Genomic DNA, 23,947 nt, shown 5'->3' with positions numbered 1-23,947 from the left:
ACCTCAATGCCAAGAAAGAGAAAGTCAACCGAGGTTCTTCATAGGAAAAGCACGACCTAGGTCATTAATCAAACAAGAAACAATAGATAGTTTTGAGGAAGTGATGACAATGTCATCCACGTATACTAACAAGTTAATCTGAGTATGAAGATGTGTAAGAAGGAAAAGTGATGGATCGGCCTTAGAAGCAACAAAACCATAGTCAAGAAGCCATGTACTTAGCTAGGCAAACCAAGCTCTTGGAGCTTGTTTGAGACTGTAAATCACCTTCTAAAGTTTGCAAATGTGATGAGGCTAGGTTGGATCAACAAAGCCTTGGGGTTGCTGCATATAAACATCATCAGATAATATGCCATGTAAAAAGGCATTCTGAATATCAATTTGATGCATAGCCCGTCCTTTGGAGATGACAATAGACAACACAAGGCGAATGGTAGTTGGCTTTACTATAGGCCTGAAGGTGTCTTGAAAATCAATCCCAGGCTATTGGTGATACCCTTTTGCTACCAAATGAGCCTTCCTTCTTTCAAATGAACTGTCCATATGAGTCTTGACCCATCGACAGCCTAAGATGTTTCTGTGAGGGGCAGGAGGGACTATTGTCCATGTCGAGTTTTGAAGAAGAGCATCATACTCAATCGGCATAGCTTGTTTCCTTTCTGAGAATTGAGAAGCATGAGTGAAACTTGAAGGATCATCCGAAACCTGTGCAAAGATGGTGAAACAATGTCGAGTAGGGTAGGCAACCATTCCATCGGTAAACCAGTGAGGACAAGAAGAATTTGTTTGGGCTCAAGTAATTATAGGAGATCATGGTGGAACTAAGATAGGAGAAGGAGAGGGAGGATGTCAAACACTAGTAGAGTGAGATTGAGAAGGAACAGACGATGGTGTTGAATTAGGGTTTGAAATTGGTAAAGTGTGGGATGAAGAGGAAGGATTCAGGGCTCGCAAGGAGTCAGGGCTGGGCCAAAAATAGATGGGCTAGAGTTATCAGAATATAAATGTGGTAATGGCCAATCTGCGAGACAGGAAAAATGGGTAGGATGGCTTGGGTTGGAACCGAAGGAAGTGTGAATGAAGTGGGTTGCTTGCATGAGAAAGGGAAGGACCGTTCATTGAAGATTACATCACGAGAAATGTAAAGTTTGTGAGTCTGGAGGTCCATACATTTGTATCCTTTATGGGCTGGGCTGTAACCAAGAAACACACAGGATGTGGACCAAAAATTGATTTTATGAGAATTGTAATGTCGTAAATTTGGCTAGCACTCACAACCGAACACTTTGAGGAATTTATAATCAGATTTAGATTTATAGACCGTAGAATAAGGGGATTTATTTTTAAGAGTGGTTGTTGGAAGTAAATTAATAAGATAAAATGTGGTGTCAAAGGCTTTGCCCAGTCTCAACAATGTGACAATGTTTGCGTTCCACAAGCCCATTTTGTTGTTGAGTGTGAGGGCATGAGAAACGATGAGTAATCCCAAGTTGTTTGCATATAGAGGTGAGAGGTTTCAATTCACCACCTTTATCAATTTGTAATGTCATTAACTTGGAATTAAACAATCATTCAATAAATGGAAAAAAGGTTGAGAAAATATAATGCACATCTGATTTTAATTTCATCGGAAAAAGCCAAGTGAAATGAGTATAGTAATCAACAAACGAAACATAGTATTTATAGCCATTGTGGGAGACATAGTGGGTCGAACCCCATACATTAGCACACATTAACTCTATATGCCTAGTATAATGGGTTGAATTTGCTTGAAATGGAAGTTGAAGACATTTAGCAAGTGGACAAGTTGAGCAAAAGAAGACCGAGTCTGTTGGAAAATAAGGCAAGCGCTTGAAGTGCAACATGTGAGAAACTAAAGCAAGAGAGGGATGCCCAAGCCGCCGATGCCACTGATCAATCGAAGTCTGTTCACCAACATGGGCAGATGGGGAAAGCTGAGAAGGCGTGGTGGTGGGAAAGGTGTAAATACCGTCACAAGTGAGCCCTGTGAGGAGGATTTTCTGTGTCTCCTTGTCCTTCACAGAAAAATGAGTGACATGAAATTCAAAATAGCAATTGTTATCAGTGCAAAATTTAAGAATGGAAACAAGATTTTTGGTAATAGAGGGGACATGAAGTAGATTATGAAGAAGAAAGGGAGAGGAGTTGAATTGAAGAGAGAAATCACCGAAATTTTTGATGGAAATGTTGGCACCATCACCCACTCTAATGGTCTCATTTCCCGCATAAGGCTCCGACGACAAGTTCAAGTTAGACAAATCATGAGTAAGATATTGAGTGGCAGCGGAATTGGGATACCAAGTCGATTCAGAGGAAGGGATTTGTGCTGTGTAGTTTGCTGAGAAGGTCTTCAGTGCTTTTTACTAGTAAGAATGATTGAAACGCTGACAGCACTGAAGGGCAACATGCCCAGTCTTGTGACAAACTTGGCAAATCGGACGATGAGAATTGTATTGCTGATACTGTTGTGGTTGATATGGTGGAAAGGCGTGTTGTGATGACTGAGTGCGTCCACCACAGTTGTTAAAGAAATGACGTCCTCGTCCACGTCCTTGATGACCTCCCTACAAAAGGTCGCGACCACGTTGGTTACACGAAGCTGAGCTGAAATGAGTAGATGGATCGACAGAAGTAAAAGAGGAATGATTATTGTGGGAAAGGTGAGTTTCATGGATAAACAACAATTGATAAAGTTCATATAAGGACATGGGGTCTCTGTGCATGGTAATGGAGGTCACAAATGACTCATAGGAGGAACCAAAACCATTGAGAAGGTAAGTAATCATCTCCTTCTCGGACAGAGGTGTGCCAGAGGAGGCAAGAGAGCTAATTGTTGCACGTTGCCAAAATAATCGGAAATATATTGGTCGCCCCTGGACATATTCGTGAGTTGAGAATGCACTTGAAACTCTTTGGCTTGAGATTGGAAAGAAAACATGGAAAAGATGGAGTTCCATAACTAGTGAGAGGTAGTGGAGGAAAGGACATGGTTTAAGATAGATTCAGAGATGGATGAGAAAAGAATACTCAGTACGAGTTGATCTGTCTTGCACCAAGTATGAAAATATGGGTTGGGTTTTGGGAGTTTGATAGATGAGCCGGGAAGAAATTCTAGAGGTGGAAGAGAAGATCCATCAACGAAAGAGAAGAGGTCCTGACCTCTGAGATATGCCGATGTTTGGACCTTCTAGAGAAGGTAATTGTCGGAGGTTAATTTTGTGGTGACAATGTAAAAAAAGGACGAAGTAATGATAGGATTTGGAAGGGAAGGTGAAGAAGGGAGATGAGGAGGAGGAGGAGGAGGAGGGTGGGGGGGGGGGGGGGGAGGGGAGGAGGAGGAGCATCAGCCATGGATCTTGGACGATTTGTTAGTGGAGCTCTGATACCATGTAAGGCTTTGCAGAGAAGAAAATAGAGCACCACAAATGGAAAGAAATTCCTCATTGTATTAATTAATATCATTGTTTGTATGTGTATATATATACATTGTAAAGGAATAAAAAAACAGAATAAAAGTTGTTATGGTAACCATAGACAATAACAAACCTATTGTATGCGGTTTTACAAAGAATGCACCGAATGTGTTTGTGAAAATGCATAGCTTATACATGACTAAGGCACATCAAAGCATTCTATTCTAATAATGCGGACAAAAACTTATGTACCAAAGAGAAAAGAAGGAAAACTAATTTTCTCTATATTGCTTGGTATAATAAGAATATAAGATCAAATGATGCTAGACTCCTCAAAGGATTGTATCCTTTGGCGTACAATCCATGTGTCTTCCCTGTTGCAACATCCCGGAGAAGGATCCGGAATTGCGAGAAATAATAATGTTAAAGGTTTAATGGAGTCGCCACTAACCTTCTATTTTCCTAGGTGCGGTTAGTTAACCTAATTACTCCTCATTGATTGATCTCTAAATTAATCCTAAGGCCAATGATCCAGTAGTTTCGGTTTGCATTTGTCAGAATTAGGATTGGGTATTCAGTTATGCGAGAAGATAATACTAGCACCCCCCTCACACCCATTCTGCGAACAGTACCTAATTAACTATAAATCATTCATTAATTAAATCTGATGGTCTTAATTAACTCCTTAAAAAAGTAAATAAATATTTAAAATTTTAAAAGAAAATGTGAAATAAGGTGTAATTTAGTAATGTCTAATAAAACCTTCAAAGGAGGGGATCTTATTAGATAAACTTCTTTCATAACTAATGTAGGTGAAAAGTAAAATACCTCTTTACCCCTTATTTAATCATTGGGACGTGCATACACATAAAATAAAATATATACAGATATTAAACGCATGAAAACTCATCAAACTTAAGTAAAAGCCTTTCAAACAATCCCAAATTGTTTTCAATTTTTTTAAGAATTTTTTTTTTGCAATTTTTCTAGAATTTAAAGAAAATTTCCTCCATTTTATTTGTTTTTGATGTTTTTTTTTTCTATTTTTTTTTTGTTATCTGAGTAAAAAATAACTCAAATAATTTTTGTTTATTTTTCTGAGAAAATTTATAATATTTTTTATTCTTTTTTCTTTTCTCTTCTTTTTTGAACTCTCTTGATCCTCTCTCTCTCTCTCCCCTCTCTGTTCTCCCTTTCTCTATCTGCTCTCTCTGTACTCTGCTCCTCTCTCTCTCTATCTCTCTCCTTTATCTTTCCCTTCTCTCTGTTTCCTTCAATCTCCCTCTCTCTCTCTCTCTCTCTCTCTCTCTCTCTCTCTCTCTCTCTCTCTCTCTCTCTCTCTCTCTCTCTCTCTCTCTCTCCCTCCCTCCTACGTCTTACTCTCTCTACTCACATATCTTTCTTTATCTCTTTCTTGTTCTTTGTTTCTCATTTTCAATATTTTCCTTCTCTTTCTTTTGATTCCTTTCTTCTCTCTGTTTTGAACCTAAACCCGAATTCTAAGGTAAAACCCTTTTTCCTATTTTACCTTTTCTTTTTGTTGTTTTTTTTTCTATTTTCTTAAGATTTTCTTAGGTTTTCTCAAGACCAAACAAGACAATAAGTTAGAGGTTGACTAACCTAGGTTGGGTGGTTGGGTTTAATTGACCTAACTATGGTTGGATTCTTAGGTAGGCCGAACTATTCAATTTTGGGCTCTGGCAGATTAATCAGCTGGGCTCTAGGCTTTTGGGCCATTGGATTTAGACTAAGTCAGTCCCAATTGGACCTTAGGGATTGACTTACTTACGCTAGGGGGCTAAAAATAGAATTTAGTCTAGGTTTATTTGGGCTAAAAGGATCAGTTGAGCTAATGGGCTTTGATGCTATGTTTTGGGCTGGTCAAATCTGAGTGATGTAGGACAATTCTAGAAACCCTAGTCCTACCAAAGACCCTCTCACAAATGTACACACACCAGATACACTTTAAGATGAGAATTTAATTAACCACAATGAATAATATAAATTATATGCAAAATCTATAGGTTGTGGAAAATTCAAAAAGTTATAAGATTCATGTAAACTTGTCCTTAAGGACCTAATCAAGTAGGATAAGATAATCACTTCAAAGATGGTAGATTCAAGCCTTAGAATTAAGTCTAAACATGCAAATTATATATCCTTAGAATAAGACCCAATCAAGCATTCAAGTATGAAAATTTTCTTGACTTTGAAGAGTTTATCTGCAGACATTGTTCAAAGACATGCAATAGATATTTTGAAAAGGCTACTGGAAGATGAATATTATATTGATTATCTAGGGTGTATTTTGGAAGTGTTTGAAATGAACTTACTAAAATTATTCGGAATGATGAACACAACACACTCGAACCTTGCTCAATATCCCGAATGATGATTCTCGGCGCTACTTGGGGTTGTGATTGATTCGCTTGATTGTTGAAGTAATAATCTCACACAACAACTATTGGAATGGTAAGATGGAGAATGAAGAATGATAATTTTGTGGCCTCTCACCACTCAATCTCCAAAGGAGAAGGGATGTGGTCTCTCACCACTCACTCACAAAGAGGGAACAAGCTTAAAGCTTAAGCACAAGGCAATAACTCTTTATTCAATTCAAAATACTTGATGTCCCTAATAACTTACCTGCCCAACTATATATAGAGATGTTGGAACAACCCTCCAACAACAGGTAAGTAGAATATAACAAAGCTTTGAATGGAAAATGATAAAGTGAAACCAAAAAGTCAAAAATGTAGAAATTTCAAAAAAAATAGTCTCATTCTTCGGCCTTCTAGATATTCAATACTTTACTTTGAATTAACTCACCTACCATATACTAAAGATATGAAAATTTTCTTTGCAACACACTCTGAACCACTCCATTTGAACTTTTTTAGAGAAAGTTACGACATATTTAGTGAAGGTGTATATTCGTCCATATGATGCTGAATTTCTGGACGAATGACTACTGTTATTGGGCTGCCAACTCGTGCACAATTTGAACTTCATGTGTTTCCCTATACCTAAAGAAAGGTATGAGAGTCTTCTTTCCAGCCCAATTGGAATTGGGTTATTTGGGCCTCTGTAGATGAAGTTATTTATTTTTTTTGTAAAGGTGCGCAGTTGCCTTCATCTTAGTGAATATATCCACATGACACCATCTCAGCGATTGTTATGTTTGGGGATTGTTGATCCCAATCATCTCTCCTTGGCCGAGAAGACTTCTGCCCCGAAGAATTTTGTTGAAGATACTCGGTGTATAGTTCTGAGTTGAGGTGCATAACTTCTTCCTTTAAGATCCAACTTCGTTCTAATAGGGCTTGCCTTTCCATTTGACTAAGAATTTTTTATATGATCCAGCCCGTGTGTGTGTTATTTTGTCATCCAAAATCTTTTCAATTTGCTCAAGTTTCTTGCGTGGAATTAATGGTGGTGGCAAAGACAATTTTGGCTCTTTCATAGTATCTATGTCTATAAATAGGGAAAGATCACATGTAGGGTTAGTATGGCTAGGCTCTGAAAAAGAATTGGCTTCAAGAAAAAGGGTTAGATCCTCGACATTAAATACATTGCTTATGCCATAATCAAGAGGAATATCTAACATGTATGCATTAATGCTTATTTTCTTTAGGACTTTAAATGGTCCCATCTTTTTAGCATAAAACTTTCTTATCCTTCCTGAAGGAATTCGTTCGGGACGAATCCAAACCATAACCATAACCATACCACATTTTGAAAATTCCTGCAACCTGCGATGTATATCAGCCATAGATTTATAATGCTCATTGCTCAAATTAATTTTCATTCTGATCTCAGAATGTAAGTCATGTATGTGTTTTGTAAAAGTATCAGTTGACTCGCTAACTTTAGATTCTGGTGGCAATGGAATGAGGTCTATAGGTTTCTTGAGACTATAACCAATGACAATCTAAAAAGGGCTAAGTCCTGTGGTCCTATTCACTAAGCTATTGAATGCAAACTTTGCCATAGGAAGTGCTCTCCAACCAAGCAGCGCAGTAGGTCACCAAGGCTCCTATTTATTACTTCAGTTTGTCCATCGGTCTGGGGATGGTATGCACTTGAGAACTTGAGCTTGGTACATAGCATTGTCCACAAAGTTTTCTATAAGTAGCTAAAAATTTAACATCTCTATTAGAAACAATAGTATTAGGAAGACCATGAAGTCTCACTACCTTTCGAAAAAATATGGTGGCAATTTTAGATGCATCATGTGTTTTGTTGCATGGAATAAAAAGTGACATCTTGGAAAATCTATCCACAACAACAAATACTAAATCATTTCCCCTCACAATCCTAGGGAGTCCTAGCACAAAGTCCATGCTAATGTCTTGCCAAGGTATGTGTGGTATTGGCAATGGAGTGTATAACCCATTGTTTTGTTTCCTACCCTTAGCTGTCTGACATGTGCGGCAGTGGGAAACAATTCTGGTAACATCCCTCTTGATACTAGGCCAATAAAACCTATCTTCTACCATAGCAATTGTTTTGTCCCTACCAAAATGACCTGCGGTGCCCTCCGCATGTAACTCTTCAATCAACTAGTCACGTAGAGATGTGGATGGGATGCACAATCTCATTCCCTTGAAGAGTAACCCATCATGAATGACAAAATCGGGGTGTGTAATAGAAGTACCCTGAAGCAGATCAGAGAATATATTAGAAAAGTCATGACACTGAGTGTATTCATGCTTGATGCTTTCGAAGCCAATAACCTTTTTATGAAGTGTCTGCAATGTGGCTACGACTCGGCTCAAAGCATCAGTTGCTTTGTTCTCGACACCAAGTCGATATTTGAGCACAAAGGTGAACTGTCGTATGTACTCGACCCATTTTATGTATCTATGCCCCAACTTCCTTTGAGTATGCAAATACCTAAGGGTCTGGTGGTCAGAGTATTAGACAAACTTCTGAGGAAGGAGGTAATGTCTCCAATGTCGCAATGACTACACTACAGCATAAAACTCTTTGTCATAAGTGGAATATCTTTGTTTTGCCCCATTCAACTTCTCACTGAAGAAGGCAATCAAGTGACCTTCTTGACTAAGCACTCCTCCTATGCCAACTCCCGATGCATCACATGCAACCTCAAATAGTTTTTGAAAATTAGGGCGACATAAAACTGGTGCTCTAGTCATCATATCTTTAATATCGAAAAAAGCTTTGGTTGCAGATTTTTACCATGAAAATTCACCTTCCTTGAGAGAGTTTGTAATGGGAGCCATGATAGCACCGAAGTTTTTAATGAGCCTTTTATAGAATGTGGCTAACCCATGAAAACTCCTTGCCTCGTGAATGTTTTTTGGATTAGGCCAATCCCTGATGGCTTTGACCTTTTCAGGGTCAACAGAAACTCCCTTGTCAGAGACTACAAACCCTAAGAAGATGACTTGTGTGGTCATAATGACACTTCTTTAGGTTTGCATACACTTTCTGTTCTCTTAGGACCTTAAAGACACTCCTCAAGTGGAGAAGGTGATCCTCCCTAGTCTGACTATAGATCAAGATATCATCAAAGTAGACTACTAGGAAGTGCCCAATGAAAGGTTTTAAAAGTTGGGTCATAACTCTCATGAAAGTGCTTGGTGCATTAGTTAAGCCGAAGGACATCACTAGCCACTCATATAACCCATCCTTTGTCTTGAAAGCAGTTTTCCACTCATCCCCTGTCGGATTCTAATCTGATGGTATCCACTATTAAGATCTACGTTGGAAAATATTTTGGATCCCACCATCTAATCAAGCATGTCGTCAAGTTTAGGTATGGGAAATCGATACTTGACGGTGATCTTGTTGATAGCTCTACTATCAATGCACATCCTCCAGGTGCCATCCTTTTTGGGAGTGAGAAGGGCAGGACATGCACATGGACTCATGCTCTCCTGAATAAAACCCTTTTCCCCTTAGTTCATCTACTTGCCTCTTTAGCTCGTCATGTTCCTTTGGGTTCATTCTATAATGTGGCAAATTAGGTAGACATGAACCAGGAACAAGATCAATAGCATGTTGAATATCTCTCATCGAAGGCAATTCACTCGGTGGCTTAGAAATGACATCTTCAAGCTCAGAAAGTATAGGGAATACTTCCGAAGGTGTCTCCTGCTCAAGACTCTTCAGCTCGGCTTCCTTGGCAACAACCACATAAATGACCTGAGTTTCTTGACTCTCAAACTCAAAGTCCTTCTTGTTCAGAATATGTAAGGATCAACTAGCTTGTTTTCCTTTCGTCTCCATTTTCTTCTTACTTTTCTCACTCTTGGGCTCAAGTGGATTGAGAATGATTTTTTTGCCATTACACTTAAAAGAGTAGGTATTGGCACGCCCATTATATGAGACATCCATGTCAAATAGCCAAGGTCTCCCAAATAGAAAATGAGCAACGTTCATGGGGAGCACGTCACACCAAATTTGGTCCTCATACTCTCCAATCTTAATGGAGACTAAACACCTATGGTTTACTTGCATGGTGGTTGCATTGACCTATGCAACATTATATGGGTTGGGATGAGGTTCTGTTTTTAATCTCAACTTTTCAGCTGCTGACTTTGAAATCGCATTCATGCAGCTCCCACTATCTGTGATCATCTTGTAGCTTTTACTCCCACACTTGATATAAGTGTAGAAAATTGAAGTACGACGCCAATCTTCCTCTCCCCTAGGCATTACCATAAGACGTCTCATCACACTTAGCTACACATTCTCATCATCCTCACTACTTAGCACATCTTCACCCACTTCATTTGCAGCATCATATGGTGCATCATCTTCTTTCTCTTCCTCTTCTCTTTCAATTGCTAAATTCCTATTAGGGCATTGCCTGGTAAAGTGTCCCTTTTTGTGGCACTTGAAACATACTTCTGTGCTAGAATTTTGGCAAGAGGATCCTGTTATCGAGGCTTTCCCTTTGTCCAATGGTTGTTGGACTGTGGGGTTGCTCCCACGAGAAGTGACTTGTCCTGCAGATGCTTGTTTAGACTTGTTAGTGCCCTGGATTTTCCTAGGATAGGTTTCATTTGAGGGGTTGCCATATCGCCTTCCCATTTGCCCTTTGTTCATCTGCTCAAAGTCATGAGCTAGATTAAATGCTTGTTCAAGAGATGTTATATGATGGGGAAACATCCCTCTCCTTAGTTCAGGCCTTAACCCAGTGCGGAACCTAGTAATTTGTTGGCTCTCTGTCTCATCAACTCCACACCTAATAGACAACTCATCGAATTGGGTCATATACTCAGAAACAGTCATATTACCCTGGTGCAAGCTGTAAAGTTGATCCATAAGGCGCTCTTGGTAGCTAATATGCACATACTTCTCAGTGATCCTATCTTTTATCAAATCTCAATGCTCAATGGGCCTATGACGTAGGTGAGCCTCTTGTCTCTCCACATTCATCCAATGGACTTTCGCTTGTCCAGTCAATCTCATCTTAGCGAATTGGACCTGATGAGGGTCAATCTTCCTGTACCACTCAAAGTAGACATTCATCTCAGCTAACCAATCTTGAAAAAGTTTGGGATTCATTTGACCATTAAATGTAGGGGCTTCTATCTTCACCTTCCTAGTCATGTCCTCGTAAGGATCATGTCGGTCCCTACGGTGTGGTCTCTGGCCTTGAAATTCATCCAAGTCATATTCCTCATCATCCCAGTATGGGTCATAAGGATCACGATGTTGGGGTCTCCCATATTTAGGTCGAGGAGGAGGTCATCTTGGTGGAGGAGGAGGTCGTCCTCTTGGAGAGTGAAGTCGAATCCTCGAGGACAGAGGTTGTTCCCTAGATGGAGGCATCTCTTGGCCTTCATTTTCTTGTTCTAAAGGCTGCTCTATGCTTCCTTGAGGTGGGTCTTGTGGGTTTTGAGTTTCCAACCTCTCAATTCTAGTTAAGGCCTCTTCTAGGTCCCTATTCAATCTAAGGACTTGTTCTTGGAGGTCATCAAGGATGTTATCCCGTTCATAATCAGATCTACGACCTCGGTATGCATTTCCAGACCTAGTTGCCATCTAATGGGTATTAGGCCAACACAAGGAACACCCAATGGAGCATTCGACCAAAGTGAAAAGGAGGGTCAATCCACTAGTCGAGCTACGTAACCTAGCCAAGCCTAGACTCTAATACTAATATGATGTAGGACAATTTTAGGAACCCTAGTCCTACCAAAGACCTTCTCACAAATGTGCACACACCAGATACACTTTAAGATGAGAATTTAATTAACCACAATGAACAATATAAATTATATGTGAAAACTACAGTTTGTGGAAAATTTAAAAAGTTATAAGATTCATGTAAACTTGTCTTTAAGGACCTAATCAAGTAGGATAAGATAATTACTTAAATGATGGTAGATTCAAGCCTTAGAATTAAGCCTAGACATGCAAATTATATATCCTTAGAATAAGACACAATTAAGCATTCAAGTATGAAAATTTTCTTGACTTTGAAGAGCTTGTCTGCAGAGATTGTTTAAAGACATGCAATTGATATTTTGAAAAGGCTACTGGAAGATGAATATTATATTGACTATCTAGGGTGTATTTTGGAAGCGTTTGAAATGAGCTTACTGAAATTATTCGGAATGATGAACACAACACACTCGAACCTTGTTCGATATCCTGAATGATGATTCTCGGCGCTACTTGGGGTTGTGATTGATCCGCTTGATGGTTGAAGTAATAATCTCACACAACAACTATTGGAATGGTAAGATGGAGAATAAAGAATGATAATTTCGTGGTCTCTCACCACTCAATCTCCAAAGGAGAAGGGATGTGATCTCTCACCACTCACTCACAAAAAGGGAACATGCTTAAAGCTTAAGCACAAGACAATAAATCTTTATTCAATTCAAAATACTTGATATCCCTAATAACTTACATGCCCAGTTATATATAGAGATGTTGGAACAACCCTCCAACCATAGGTAAATAAAATATAACAAAATTTTGAATGGAAAATGATAAAGTGAAACAAAAAAGTCAAAAATGTAGAAATTTCAAAACAAATAGTCTCGTTCTTCGGCCTTCCAGATGTTCAATACTTTGAATTAGCTCACCTACCATATACCAAATTAAAGATATGAAAGTCTTCTTTGCAACACACTTTGAATCACTCCATTTGGACTTTTTTAGAGAAAGTTATGGCATATTTGGTGAAGGTGTATAGCTATCCATGTGATGCAGAATTTCTGGATGAATAACTATTGTTATTGAGCTGTCAACTCATGCACAATTTGAACTTTATGTGTTTCCCTATACCCAAAGAAAGGTATGGGAGTCTTCTTTCCAGCCCAATTGAAATTGGGTTATTTGTCTCTGTAGATGAAGTTATGCATTTTTTTTTGTAAAGCTACGCAGTTGCCTTCATCCCAGCGAATGTATCCACGTGACACCATCTCAGCGAATGTTATCTTTGGGGATTATTAACCCTCATCACTGAGTTAGTTCAAAAGGTCAACTAGATATTGGGCTTAGGTTCAGAGTCTTAAGTCTGATGAGTTTGGCTTAATGGGTCAACGGACTTGGACCTGGGTTGAGTCTCCAAACCAAATATGGGGTATCCAGATCCGGATTATAGGATAGGGGTATTTGGGTTTTCGAGCCTGGTTGGATCCAAATTTGGGTCCAGGCTTTCGGATCTAGGCTAAATATCCAAATATGTTTGGTGAATTCCAGGGAAATTCTTAACCATTTTCCTTTTAAATCAAGTTGAATTTTGCTTTAAAACTCTACTCACATTCAAATTGCAAAATCTTGAGCTTAAACTTTTGCAATTTTAATTATCCAAGAAATTGAAACAGAACTAAATAGAATTTAAAGAACCGGCTTCTGTCTTTTAACTCCTCCAATCTTCAAGTCTATTATTTTGAGTCTCCATTGCCAATGCCTTTAGTGCCTCTGCCCTTTAGCCTATCTCAATCACTCAGCCACCTTTCCTTCAGCCTTTTGCTCCTCTCTTTCGAACTTCAAGCTCTCCTAATATTTATTTCTCAACTTTTCTCCTTACTCTTTCTTCAGGGAGCAATTTTTTTTTTTCCATATCCCTTCTGAAACTTACTATTTGTAGGCCTGGGGGAACAATTTAATTAATTCTAATATGATCAATCAGAATTAGATTGATAAATCAAATTTAAGTTAAATTGATCCATTTATGTTTGCCCTAAAATCTGATTTCACTTGCATGTTTAATTATACAATTTTCCATAAGTTTAATTGCAATTTTCCGTTTGTGCTTACAAGTTTAAAATGAAGATGTTGACCCATTGGATTTTGTTTGTTTCATTTTTTTTTTTTTTCCAATTTTTTTCTCTTTTTTTTTTTTTTTTCAATTTTCTATGTATTCATTTTTTTACTTTTCCATGTATTCAATTTTTTCTTGTATCTTCCCATTATTAATGAATTTTTACACACCTATGTACAAATTCAAAATTAGATTAAGAAAAAAAAAGAAAAAAACCAAATGGGCACTGAAATTAAACCTAAAAATCTATATTTTGTTATATAAACCCTCGGACAAAATGAGGTATCTAGATTCCCCATAGAGTTCCGAAATACAATCCCCTCAAATGATTATTATTTTCCTAGTTAAATAGACTTTGGATTGAAATATGGAAAAGAAAACAAAGGATGTTTTAGTCTTTTTGAGTAATTTTTTAATTACTCTTTAATTTATATGGAAAAGGGTCTTTTTAAAACATATTTTCCCCTCTATTTCTCTTTATTCTTTTATTCTATCTATTTGATGTGAGCCAAATAAAAGAAACGAAGAGTATATATATATATCTCCAACCAAAGCAATCAATTTGGCCTATTGTGGGTTTTAGAAATAAAAAGCACAAAATTGGCACAAGTCAAGATAATTTATTTTTTAAGAAATAAAAAATCATAAAACCAGAAAAACAAAATTTCTAGAAGATTACGATTTTTAGAAAAAAAAAAAAAAAAAGATTTTAGAAATCTCATTAAAAAGCCATTTCATAAATAATGTTTTAAAAAATATTATTATTTTTTTTAAAAAAAGAAGATTTGATTTTTTAGGAATAAAAGCCATAAAATCAGCCAAAATGCATGTGAAGTTGTTTTCTATTTGTTTTATACTTTATGTATATATCTATATATTTAGGATTATCGATTCTGGCTTTCTTATTAAATTCAGGATAAACTAACTATGCCCATCACAATTAAGGATATTTTGGTAATATAAAAATAAAAGGAATGGTTGTCTTATATATTAATGGGAGAATTAATTGATTTGGGCCATCTAATTGAATGGTTTCATTTAAACCCCAACTCCAGCCTGTACCTTTCAGGAATAAATAAAAATAAAGTCCTCTGTCTGCAGCCACTTGAAAGCATAAGATTTGAAATCATAACCCCAGCATTGTGTTTTGTAAAAGAAAAAGAAGAAATGTAGAGGAAGGCCTGCAGGTAGGGAAGAGAAAAAAAAGTGGAAGAGATTGTCTTTTTCTCTTGTTAAAATATCTGGGTTCATTTTTCTTGAAGTTGCAGAGTTTCAATAACAAGAGCTAGGATTGCTTTGATAGACAGATCTAGAAGGGATTTAATAGAGTTTTGAAAGAGTGTTAACTGAGTTGGGCTTATTGACAATCCAAAATAAAAAAAATGAACTTCTATGTGTTCCTCCAAATCAAGCTCAATCATTTGTTGATGCCTTCTACTTCTCCAATGCCCTAATTTCCCATTTTCAAGATGCAGATAGTCTGTATATTTGTAATTGATTTACAATGTGTCCCATTTGAGTAATTTAAGTTTTAAATATAATTATTTTGGTAAAAAGAAAAAAGAAAACTCGTAGTACTATCTTCTTTTCTATTTTCAACAAACAACGAGCTATGTAATCACTTTCTTCTCTCTTATATTTCTAACTTGGAGTTAAAATATCATATATTTTCTTCATATTTTACCTTTTGTTTTTTGTTTTTTGTTTTTTAACCTTAGCTTGATTGGCAAAATGCTGTCATTAGTCCTTCCTATCACAAGAAGCTCCTTGTTTCTTCTTGTTCTTCCTTTCTTCATCTTCACCTTCTTTCCTTCCTCTTCTTCTCATTAATTCTTTTCCTTCTACGGTTTGGTCTTTTACTCTCTGATGACTCTACTAATACTAGCTGGTTATTTGTAAGTGTTCACTGAATTAACCTTATGCTACATTTGGAAGCATAGGTTGCGAACCGTAAATTTAGATTTGGATGGGTGCACACAAATTTTAATACAATTTTATTTTACATCGTATTTAAATTTAATATAAATCCAAATTCAAAATCTCTCCAAACATAAAGTTTATGATAATTTATCTTTTTATATAATGAACTAGTGACTCACAATCCTTCACTCTGCAAAGCATTTTGTGTTTGTGTTTTATTAAATTCCACTCTAGTCTTTAAATCATGTACAAACAATTCCTCATCATGGATATCTTGTCGAAGTTGTATAAAACCATAACTATTTAAACATCTAAGAATGATTACAATTAGATACAGTAATTTGGGAACCTTCAACAGATGAGAAATTCACCACGGCAAGTGCTTGAGAAATTATAAGGGAGCGTAAAGAGGAATTCTCAATTGCAAAATGGATCTGGCATCCTATGTTGCCAAAAAGGATGTCAATTTGTATGTGAAAGTCTTGATTCGATTGTCTTCCGATTGATACTCGTATTAAAGAAGTAGGTGATCAGATGACCTCTCGGTGTGATTGTTGTTCAAATGCCAAGATTGAATCTCTAGACCATGTTTTTTGCATGAGATCTTTTGCAGTGGCGTTGGGTGTTAGTTGTATGGCAACGAATACATGGAAAGCCAGAGTTAATGTCTGGTTTAGTTGTGCAAGACGGGCCTCACAGTTAGGCATTTTGGTAGGTCTCATACCTAATCTCATCATTTGGAGACTTTGGACTCGTCGATGTAGAGTCAGGATGGAATCAATTCATGATTTGGTGAGAACTATGTGGCTTGATATTAAATATTGGCTGAGATCCATTTCGGACAAGTTAACTAAATGTGCACCTACTTCTTGCACGGATATTGCAGTCCTTCATGTTTTGAATATTCAAGTAAAAAATGTGAGGGTTCGTCTTTCTCGTGTAGTCAGATGGTGTAAACCTGTGATACGTTGGGTTAAGTTGAATGTGGAAGGAAACTGTAGAGGTAACTCGGGTAATTGTAGTGGTGGAGGTGTGATAAAGATGAAAAAGGTTTATTTAAAGCAGTTTTTTCCTCATGACTGGGTTATGGAACCAATAATATGGCTGAATTGAAGGTGATTATTTTAAGGATTAATCTGTGCAAAGATCTCGGATTTAATCAAGTGGAGATTGCATGTGACTCTACTTTGTTGGTTCAGTGGATAAATTCTGGGAAGTGTTCGATTTGGAACTTATGAGAATTGTAAGAAGAACTTGTGCTAGCATTGAGAGGCGTATGCACAAAGTGGAACATGTTCATAAGAAGACGAATAAAAGTACGAATTTCTTTGCCAAGCAAGGTGAATCTAGTATATCTCGATCATATAGTTTCTAGGATGATCTTCCACAACAAGTCAGGGGAATGATTCGATTGGATTTGTTGGGATTTCCTCCTTGCACTCGTGATGTTTTGTGCTATCTTCCAGAATTTTGTTTGTTTTCCACTTTTAGTTGTTTAACTCTTATTTATTTGTTTAGTTGCTGGTCATTGGTTTATTGGTTTTGAATAAGTTGGTTAAGTTAGTTTTAGAGCCTTGGAGTTTGATTTGAGGAGGTTGTCCTCAAGTCTCAAGATTGAAACAACGGTATTCCTTCGCCATAAGTGAGAGATTTTCTAATAAAAATAGAAGGTGCCCCCCTCTTTTTCAAAAAAAAAAAAAAATCAATGAAAATTTTAGTGCTTATTAGTGTTATTTAACCTTTAAATTTTACCATATAAAAAAATTATCATAAAAATTGTCTGAATAAAATAATAGCCAATAATTTCTTCATATCCAATCTCTGTTACTGCATAGGTTTGGGAAGAGAAGGCCCAAATTTTATGTCTCCTTTTCCTTGTTATTCTACCAAATTTTCAATCATTTTTTAAAAATTCATTTTCCTTTTTTTTTAATAAAAATTTTCTTTCCCCTTTCCCACCAAAAACAATGTTAGAGCTGATCAAATCAGAAATATTGTGTAACCAATCTGCAACTAAGAGAGGAGCACAATTGCCACAGCAATTTGGTTGCTCCCATTAGAAAAGAAGGCACAAATATGAAATATATGCTTTAAATGGCTTTTCAAAACACCAAAAACGGTTCAAATGCACATGATAATTCCCTATGGAAAGAAGAAGACGAGGGAGGGGGGGGGGGTGAAGCAATGGAAATGGCAGTTTATTCTTATCCAGCAGGTGAAATATAATGACCAATTTGAGAATCACAAAACTAGAAAAAGTTCTACTAGACATTGGCTATATTCATTCAATGGCTGGGCTGTCCACACACACATGAGAAAAGTACTGGAATTCCATGCTCTAGTCCTGATTTCTCATCTCTTCTCTCAACTTCTGCACCTAACAATGGATTTGATTGAGGGGGAGCAACACGGCCATCCACAAATAGTGAGTTTGCCTCTGCAGAAGGCTGAGGAGCAAAGGCAAGCTCTTCGGGTCCGAAATAGGAAGGGCTCTGATTCCTTCCGGTACTGTCAGTGTTAGCAGCTCTTCTCTCCACTGCAAGGAATTGCCCAAGTGATGGGGTTGGGTTGTTCACGCTCTCAGCATCGGTGGTATCCGTTGGGCAAAGAGAGAAGAACCAAGTTTTGGACTTGTTGCTCTTCTTGTCTTTCAAAACTTCTTGCCCTCTTGCCCTCACCGATCTTCTGGAGCGCTCTATAATGCTAGATACGCCTATGAGGCTCCCAAGTGTGATGCTCTTGTCATGGAAGAATGAACCCGTTGACTGAAACGGATGCAAAGCAATTAGCATGACATGAGAATTGCATTATGGGGTTTTGAGAGATAATAGAACAAGCAAGATCCCTCCTTAGGCAACATTTTTTTTTTTCTCTTCCTGGAAGAATAAAGTTGAGTCTATAACTATGTAAAGCACTTGGGACAATAGGTCAATAAATGAGCTGGTTCTCAGCTTTTGTGATGATGTGAAGCAGAAGCCCTAGCTCTTTTTCAAGGGATGAAGTACTATTAGTCAATCCCACTTGACCCAAAAGGGAAAAAACAAAAACAAACACAAAACAAAACAACATAACACTACAAGCCCACAAGATTCAAGCAAAAGATGCTTTATCTTTAAGAAAAGATAGGTTTACCCAGGAAACCTAATTACATTTGCATTACAGTCATAAAAAAGGTGAAATTAGCCTCATCTACTTAGTACTTACCTGTACACAATTTGACAAAATTAAGGGCTTTTTTAATCTTGGAAAACAATTTCTATTTCTAGTTTTAGTTTTCCAAATAATTACAAAGATATCACATTATTTTTCAATTTTCCAACATTTGCATTGGAATTTCAAACATTTTTTTTTTATTGTTTTCTCAGTTCTCTATTAGGTGACATTTAATTTTTTGGAAAACTAGAAATGAAAAGTGAAAACTGAGATCCACAACTATACATCCCCTAACCCAGTACTTAGCATGCTGAAATTGAATGAATTGAGAGTGGAATGGAATGAATTATTATACAGCGAATATGTAGACTAATTTCATTCCATTCCATTCCATTTCATTATCTATTTCCGGGAATGAGAAGCTGAGCAGAACTCACAACTCATATTTACTCGAACAAAAAGAAAGATGAAAAAAAAAAAAAAAACTTAATTACAACTTCTATCAAAATTTGCCATTCAAATGAGGAAAGCAGAAAGTTAATTGACAGCTTAGTGATGAATTTTTCTCACCTAATGTCAACCAAAAGTTATGTTTTAAGATTTTTATTTGGAACTAGCAATCAATGGGTTCAATGAATGGATGCTGGGTGGAGACAAATTTTTAGAAAAACCAGTTTTGAGTCAATTTCGCAGTTCCACATTATACTGCCATATTATTGAAAAAATTTAGACATGTCCACTTGAAGATCAAAACTGAGTATAGGGTAAGGGTGGGTGCTGCATCACATGATAACCCAGAAGCATTAGAGGAAGCAACATTGAAGATCTAAGACAGTCCCCCCCCCCCCAACTTCCACCCAACACACAAATTTTTTTGTTTTTGAAAAAAAAAAAATCATACTGAAGAATGCAGGGAGAAGAAGGAATCTGTGATTTTGTCAAATACCCAGTTCACTGCAAATGGGTAGAAGTCTCTAATTTTCTTGAAACAGTGACCAAGCAAATGGTTGTGAAAGGGGTTCAATTAATCCTTCGATTTTTTTCCAAGAATATTCAAGAAATTAAACTGAAGGAATCAAAGCAATGTAACTTCAGAACCCTTAAGAACAGCGGAAGATAAGGAATCCTCAAGAGAGTGGCAGGGCAGATGAATTATCTTGTCTTTACTACTTGGATTTCTACTGACCTCTGTGTCTAAATCTGAGGAAGAATCAGAGAAGGAGCTTGGAGAGCCTGTGAGTAAGGTGTTGAATGATATCGACCCAGAAAACTCAGGGTTTCTTGCTAACCCAATTCGCACATTCAAAGGTTGCAAACCCAGAGGCCATCCCTCTTCCTGCAGTAAAATGAACAACAAAAAAATAATTTCATAGAACAAACAACAAGATAGTTGACAAAAGATGAAGAAATGGGAGACCCATAATCAGAAAATTGCGGTGAAAAAACAGAGACCCACGTTGAAGAAATCAGCGAGTCCAGAAATCTGAGACGCAAGCCCATAAAAGGGTAGATTCAAAAGAACGAGAGAAGACAAAAAATAAAAAATAAAAAAGAGCACCTGTTGAGCCATGGGTGCCGAGTAGCTGTTCACTAGCGTTGTTTGATTCTAGTAAAATAAGTCCAACGAGGTCACTTCAGGTAACAGAGCAGGCGAGCAGCTACTGTCATTTCCCTGCTGTCATCTATTCTGGTAAAGAGTAAAGACCACCATCCATCTCTGATTGATTGCTGAGAAGATAAACAAAAGACGGATCTATCTATATAGAGATGCCCTTCACATGCAATCCGAGAAGAAGAAGAAGGTCCAGAGAGAGAGAAAGAAAAAGAAAAGAAGGGCAGAGAACCCAAACAGAAAAAGAGTCAAAAAAGGGTTTAGAATGAGTGAGAGGTCTTATCAATTGGAAGCATTGTTCTGAGTTTTCTTTGGGTTTTGTTTGTTGACTGAAAAAGAATGATTGTGTGGTGCTTTGATTAGAAATGATAGAACTGCGCAAAGGCAATGTCCAGTCTTCCAAAATTACAGAAGCTCCTTAAAATATCGCTATAATAAATTTCTAATCCTGAAGTATCAATTAGGGCGAGGGAGAAAGTGCACACAAGGAAAAGAAAGAAGAAGAAAATGATTTATATCTTTTATATTTATTTTAATAAGAAAGAAATATAAGGAAAGAAAATTATTATCTACACCATCTCTTGAAACTTAGTTTTATTTTGAATAAAATAAATAATACTCCTGAATTTTTTAAATATGACATTATACCTTCTAAATTTTGAAATATATAAAAAAAATAAAACGCTTTATAATTTAATTTTACAGACAAGAAATTAAAATTAGAATATTATAAATTAGAATATTATTATAGTTCTAAAATATCAGGAAGATGCTCAGTAAGATCATGTTTGAAATGTGCAAATTATTAAAAAAAGGAAAAAGAAATATAAAAGAATTCATTTTTTTTGTTTTAATTATCAAATAAAGTGATAAAAAAATAAAATATATAACAAATGAATCAATAAAATTTTAATTATAATTATGATTAACATTTAAATTTTTTTGATTTTTCGTTTACTAGTGTAGGGCATGTAGATCTAGTTATTAGAGCATACATAACCAACAAGTCAGATATAAATTATAAATTGAAGATAAATATAACTGTTAGCCTTAGTGACTACATAATCATATTTAATGTGTTTTGATGATATTAACTTGTTTGTGGTTCCTAGTGTATCCTATCCCGGGCGAACGGTAACAACAATAGATTGAGACATTCAATAAATTTAGCATTCAAAAAAAATGAAGTTATAGAAATTCAAATGTATTCAACTTCAAAAGAAATAAGGAGAGAGTCACCTCACTCGACAAGTTAAGACACTCTTTGTACTTTGAACTTAGTACAATTATCATTTTTCATAAGGAATTAATCCAGGTAAACTGTTTTGGTAAAATGCATTACTTTTTAGAATAAACCTTAAATCTGATAAGGAAAATTTTAATTAAATTATTGGTTTCTAGAGGAAACTAACCTAAAAGATGCTACATACATTTAAGAAAAGAAGTTAAGTTATAAATCCACAATAGCTACAATCAGTTCAAAATATTTTGATGAAATGCTCCTTTTTTATGGATAAGAAATTCAATTGAAGTCTTAGGGTCTGTTTGAATCTAGGACTTTATACGTCATAATATATTAATTAAAGTAAACACGTCCACGCGTCCATGAGTGTTATCCTGCAAAGTATAAAAATGACAAAATCTAAACAAAAAATTAGATATCTAAAGAGTATATTTTAAAATCTACACCCCATGCACAAACTCTAGGAGAAACAATAATTACTTATCAGGAATCTTAACAAATACATGTAGGATAAATAAAGATAACCTTTTAAGTCTTGTTGAGAAATTTTATTAAATAATTGAAGGGTGCAAAAAATTTGACCAACACTTTTAGGTAATTTAAAAAAAAAAAATTTAGGTAAAAAAATTTTAAAATACCATTCTCAAAAACATTTAAATGGTTTTATATAATATTAACTGATTTTGAGGGTTGCAAAAAAAAATAAAAAATCCCCATGAGTAAAAATTGGTTATGTTACTGAAAAACAAGCTCATACCTCAGTCATCAGTTGCAAACAAAAGTGTCCACTTTCATTTCATCTCTAGTAGGCCCTAAAACCAAAATTTAATGAAAATGAAAATCGAACCGAACCGAATCAAACCGAATATATTTTTAACCAAACCAACCGAATTTACTCAGTTAATTCGTTTTTAACCAAATTATGCTCACCCCTAAATGGAATATGTATATATATAGTGGTTTATTCCTAGTCAATTTTAATTTGCAAATGTACACCATACACTTTTTTTCCTTTTAAAAAAAATAAACACAAGACATTAATGTCAATTAGACAACTTCTCACCAGCATTTAATCAAATACCCTACATGCAATTCTTCATTCCAACAAATATGGTAAAAATGGTTGAATAATGAGGCTCATCAATGCATAACCAAATTAAAAAAAAAAAAAAAATGCCATTTTAAGTAGTCTTAGCCAAAAAGATGAAATTTCTGACAAATAATTTTTTGGGAACACTTTTTTTTTTGCTTCAAATAAAAATGAATGTCATTTCTCTATAGCCATAGCCAAAATGATCAAAATTTTAACACAATCATTTAGGTCTCCCACTAAAGAAAAGTTGGGTCATCATCCAGATCGAACGCAACTAGGCTCCACAAATTTTTTCTTAATTTTTTATCATATTAAAATCAAACTCATTTTTATAATTTGCCCTGACTATTTCTCCAAATAGGCACATTCAAGTTGCACTAATTAATCACTAACTCTCCAAGTTGCCTTGACTATTTCTCCGAATAGTCACATTCAAGTTGCACTAACCATTAACACTCCAAGTTACTCGGACTATTTCTCTGAATAGTCACATTCAATTTGCACTAACCACTAATGCTCCAAGTTGCCTTGGCTATTTCTCCAAATAGTCACCTTCAAGCTACACTAATGACTAACACTCTAAGTTATGTTGGCTATTTTTCCAAATAATCACATTTTAGTTATACTAACCATCCTATTGATCAAAATAGTGACATTCAAGTCGCTCTGACTGTCTCGTTAATTCGAGCGGTCATATTCAAGTTGTCATGGTTGTTTCGGAGACATATGACATGAGATCCCAAGATCTAGATAGTCACATTCAAGGGTTCTGATTGTCTCAATGGCATGTGGCTTCAGTTCCCAACCCTAAGTAGTCATTATTGAGTTGACGTGGAATTCTATACATATTTGTAAACCCACATATTTTTTTTCTTTTGTTATATAAGGCTCAGTCAAAAATTGGTGTCTTTTATCTTTATAGATTTTTTATTGAAAAATGACGGAAGACGACTCTTCTTGTCATCATAAAGCAACAAAATTATAAAGATGGGTAGTTGTACACACCCCATTTTGTTTAGGGCCTAATTTAACCAAATTGTACATTTTTTTGGAATACATAAAAAATACACAAAATACAGGGGAATATAAGAAAAATACAAAAAGGAATATTTCAAAATATTCGACTTGGTCCACAATTAAAGATAGGGGATTTTTTTTCTTAAAATCAATTAATCCGAAATAAAATTGAATGATTTGTTTCTTAAAGTTGAATGATTTGCAATGAAGAAGGATGATT

General features: G+C 36.0%; 1 protein-coding gene across 2 annotated transcripts; it reads right to left on the bottom strand.

Annotated features, from left to right (window-relative positions):
- Positions 1 to 17,665: 17,665 nt before the first annotated feature.
- LOC131149536 (uncharacterized protein At3g17950-like) lies at positions 17,666 to 20,872 on the bottom strand. Of its 2 annotated transcripts, none has more exons than XM_058100074.1 (3): positions 20,321 to 20,872; positions 19,949 to 20,098; positions 17,666 to 18,374 (listed from the first exon to the last, which is right to left on the bottom strand). In XM_058100074.1, exons 1-3 carry the CDS (start codon positions 20,330 to 20,332, stop codon positions 17,895 to 17,897), a joined length of 642 nt encoding a protein of 213 aa, XP_057956057.1. In that variant the 5' UTR covers positions 20,333 to 20,872; the 3' UTR covers positions 17,666 to 17,894. The 2 variants fall into 2 exon arrangements, with proteins under 2 accessions (XP_057956057.1, XP_057956056.1); XM_058100073.1 differs by having other exon boundaries at positions 20,219 to 20,798.
- Positions 20,873 to 23,947: the final 3,075 nt, after the last annotated feature.

Source organism: Malania oleifera, chromosome 2, assembly GCF_029873635.1.
Source record: "Malania oleifera isolate guangnan ecotype guangnan chromosome 2, ASM2987363v1, whole genome shotgun sequence".
Taxonomy (NCBI): domain Eukaryota; kingdom Viridiplantae; phylum Streptophyta; class Magnoliopsida; order Santalales; family Ximeniaceae; genus Malania; species Malania oleifera.
Note: the sequence above shows the minus strand (reverse complement) of the source record. Positions and strands in the feature narration are given on the sequence as shown.